At 43.7% G+C, this 4,025-nt stretch overlaps 1 protein-coding gene across 1 annotated transcript; it reads left to right on the top strand.

The window, feature by feature from the left end:
• The first annotated feature begins 525 nt into the window (after positions 1 to 525).
• LOC125517525 (protein TIC 21, chloroplastic-like) lies at positions 526 to 3,803 on the top strand. The gene is made up of 4 exons (XM_048682726.1): positions 526 to 837; positions 1,875 to 2,132; positions 2,412 to 2,615; positions 3,557 to 3,803. Exons 1-4 carry the CDS (start codon positions 583 to 585, stop codon positions 3,656 to 3,658), a joined length of 819 nt encoding a protein of 272 aa, XP_048538683.1. The 5' UTR covers positions 526 to 582; the 3' UTR covers positions 3,659 to 3,803.
• Positions 3,804 to 4,025: the final 222 nt, after the last annotated feature.

Genomic DNA, 4,025 nt, shown 5'->3' with positions numbered 1-4,025 from the left:
GTGGCTTAGTGATAACACGAATCAATCGCCACCCAAGCTCGTGATGATTTGACGTGATGTCGTCTGGAGCTCCCTATACTTGGTCATTAGGCCTGTAGCAAAGGCATCAAACTGCCCACGATTCTAGGCGAGGCGGTAGGAGTGTGTGCAGTTTGATCGCGACATGAAAATGTGCATTTATATGAGTGATCATACAATTGATTCAACTGTATAAAATATGTGATCTTATTCAAGAGGCTTGTTGATTCACGAAGAATGATACTTCCTCAAGTCATTTCAGACAGCTCAAAATGGGTTGTTTTGTACATTGTTTGCAATGTTTTCAAGGTATTATAAAAGTGAAAAGAGGGAGTATTTCAAATTATTTGCATGAGTCGTTTATTAGGTGCTTTCAAGAAAGTTATCCTAAATTTGGTTAGAATTTGTTATGTTCGATCGATGCAATGGTACTCAAACGTGGGAGCGGCAGTGCCCAACGGAAAATAACAAAACCAGAGGGTGGTTCACGCTAAACTTCCGCTGGAAAAGACAACGGCGAGCACGACCGCTGCACAACGGGCGAGTAGCATCGCAATCACCAAAATGCAGGCGCTCCTACTCCCATCGCGGCTGCCGCCGCCGCTGCTCCGGCAGCGAGGGCTTCCCGCTGTTGCGTCGCTCGCCAGCCATCCCCTCAATGGAGCTACCCTCCCTACTGGGTGCCTCTGCTTCGGGGGCGGCGAAGCCGCTCCACGGCGCCTCACTGTGGCGGCGGCGGCGTCCTCGTCTTCGTCGGGCCCTCTCTACCCGCCGCCTCCCCCCACCGAGCAGACAATTGAGCGCGCCAAGCTCGAGCAGGTGCTTCCCTAATTTTATCCCCTTTGATTGATCCATCGACGTCCGGTCCCTTGACCCACGCGTGAAGTAGGGTTCTTATCCTGCTTTCTTGAGAAAGGTTATGTTTGGAAATCTGTATGGGAATTTTAGGTTTATGTATTTTAGAGTGACACATGAAGTATTTACTGTTGGGCTATGTGATGGTTGCTTGTCTTAGGATAATGCACTCGGGCATGATGATGTTTAGGGTTTAGGAAATTAAGTGATTTGTATCTGATATATCTCAAGTACAGGGAAATTGCTGAAATGTCAGCATAATTGGACGCTAAAGATATCATAGATAGATATTTCAGGTCTGAATCTTGTTGATAGAACCTCTCCTCACTGAGCATTTCATGGTGTGCCTGCTGGTTTCGTTTTGATGTGATAGTTGAGAGGATTGTGTGTTGGTGATTTTGCTAGTGCGCTTATAACTGTTTAATGACAGGTATAGTTACCTTATCAGGTTTGGATCTTACCAATAAAACCACTGTCCTCATTAGGCATTTCATGGTATTTTGGCTTTGTTTTGCTGTGATAGTTGATGGTTCAAAATTGTATGTTCGTGATTTTGCTAGTGCCCATATGTCACATCTGTTGCATGTAGATTGAAAAATGATAGTGAAATATTGGGTTAATAAATACAGCGCTCCCCAGTCATGACCTATTGATCCTTAGGATTTCATATCTTCTGGTTAAACTCTCTTACCTAGAAAAAGTGACACGGCATGTTTTAATTGCGATGTCATTTCTTCCAACTTTCCTAGCTCCTACGTTTAGTGAACAATCTGCCATCCTGATACCTGAAGCCACATTGTGACAATGTTCTTCTTTTCCCAGCTGTATGTGTTGTATTAGGCTGGTTAACCTGCGTGATGCTGGTAGCTTTGAATTAGGCTGTTTATTCACATAGCTAAAGTTATATTGCATGTATATTGATTATCTTTAAGTACTACTCTAAGCCATGTGCCATGACTGAAGCATATATCTTCATTCCTTTTCAATGACTGAATGGACAGGTTATCAAGAGGCTAGAGAAAACAGCTAGGTATTTCAAGAATTTGGGTACCCTAGGGTTCTGGTCCCAGTTGGTGTGCACGTTTGTTTCTGCTGGAATTTTGTCATTCTCCACAGTTGTTACCGGGAAGGTTACATCACCCTTTACATTCTACACAACTGCTGCTGGCGTTGCTGCAGCTTTTATTTCAGTCTTCTGGTCATTTGGCTACATCCGTCTTTCTGAAAGACTTCGGAAAACAGCAAGCGCACCCGCAAAGGTACTCTCTTTCTTGACCACCCATTTCACATTGTTACCAGCAAAAGGAACGAGTTTTTTTTTCATATCAGAGAACCATAACCTTCTCCACTGCTTGTGGCTCATCTTGTGTACTTATCTATCTTGTGTACCATCTGAGAGTTGGACTAATTTTTTACGCATTTGAATGGTAGTGCAAAGATAACTCATATCTGCTTATTTTTGTTTTATGCATGAGAAGATATACTTCAGATATGATTTTCTTTCAGATTCGAATATTAAACTGTGGACTGATTTCCAGGCTCCTCCACGGGCTGATGTGATTAAAAGTCTGAAAAATGGCATTGTGCTCAATATTCTTGGGATGGGCGCAGCTGTTCTCGGTATGCAGGCACTTGTTGGTGCTTTGGTAGCAAAAGCCCTTACTACCTCCGCAGTCCCCTATTATCAGGCAACTTCCACCGGCCAAAGTCCTGTTTTGGCTCTAGATGTATTCCTGGTTCAGGTATTTGATTGCTTATTTATTACGTTCGTATTTCTGAATTCTGAAAGTGTGTTCTTCTATATGTAATACTCCCTCAGTCCCATAATGTAAGACGTTTTTGCAAGCTAACGTAGCTTGTAAAAATGTCCTATATTGTGGGACGGGGGGAGTATGAATTTTGATGCCACACATTACTCTACAATCAAGATCATAAACTGTTGTGCTTCATGTAAAAACAGCAAGACCCATAAGCCTGATTGTAATTGCAAGTTTTGATAAGCCAATGTATAGCGAGGGACATGACTTTGTACATTATCATCTGCTTTGGGTCATTTGTCTAGGACCAAATCTGTACTGTAATAGTTCTGGCCTGTCTGTGGTACTTATATAGTTTTTCAGATTGTGCTACTTATATAGTTATAGTTATACTTTCATAGCACACAACCTGAATACATACCTTCAGATCCTCCAAACTTTGCCTTTAAAATCGTGTAAATAACCAACACAGTGAACATTCAGTAACAAGTTTTGTGGATTCCAAACTTAGGCTGTGTTTGGCGTTGCGGTGGATTCACATAGTCCCGTTCACCCCACCCAATTTTCCCTGTTTTAGTGTTTGTTTGACCTGCTGTTGCGCGCTTTTGTGTCAAACTGTTCACAGCAGTTTTTAAAATAAGCACAACACAACACAGTTCATCAACTGCAAAATGAGCCTTAACTAGTACAGTACTAGCCAATATTTTTTTGTTTCTGTCCGAATATTTAGGAAAAATGCTTACGTGTTGGTTTCGAAATTTCTAATTGCGAAGTAAGAAACTGTGAGTTGAAACCAGAGTTACTGAAGTTCAATTGCTTAAGCTGGAAGTTTAATTTCTTGAAGGCTTCATGACTCATAACTCGTCAGTGCCAGTGACCATTCACGAGAAGTAATCTAACAGCCTTTTAATCCTCACTGTGCGCAGGCCTCAGCAAACACCATACTGTCGCATTTCCTAGGTGTGGCGACTTCCCTGGAGCTGCTCCGTTCCGTGTCAATCGCCCCGACCGAGCCTGCTGCGACATGAGCCAGGAGCCCAAGAGCTGCTGGATTCCTTTACTTTGCACTTGTTTTCCTTTCTCCCTGACTGCCTAGGAATAGCATCTCGTGTGCGCCGGTATTATGTCTTGACATTTCGGCTTAAATGAGCAGGTTCCGTGTGGCCTCCTTAATCCTGTCTTCTTATCGGAGCGTGTGAGCAGCAGCTCTTCGTCTCGTTTTTTTTTGGGGAGGTGAATTCATCTCGTTGGTGGTGGGACTGTTGGTACGCAACGAGAGCACCACGCTGTGGGGGCCAGAGGCGATGCACCACGGTCGCCACTACTCCCGTCCGTGCAACACCAGTGGCAGTCGCACGGCCGTTTACGCTCACGTGGTGACCGAGCCAACAGTTG

This window comes from Triticum urartu, chromosome 6 (assembly GCF_003073215.2).
Source record: "Triticum urartu cultivar G1812 chromosome 6, Tu2.1, whole genome shotgun sequence".
Taxonomy (NCBI): Eukaryota; Viridiplantae; Streptophyta; class Magnoliopsida; order Poales; family Poaceae; genus Triticum; species Triticum urartu.
Note: the sequence above shows the minus strand (reverse complement) of the source record. Positions and strands in the feature narration are given on the sequence as shown.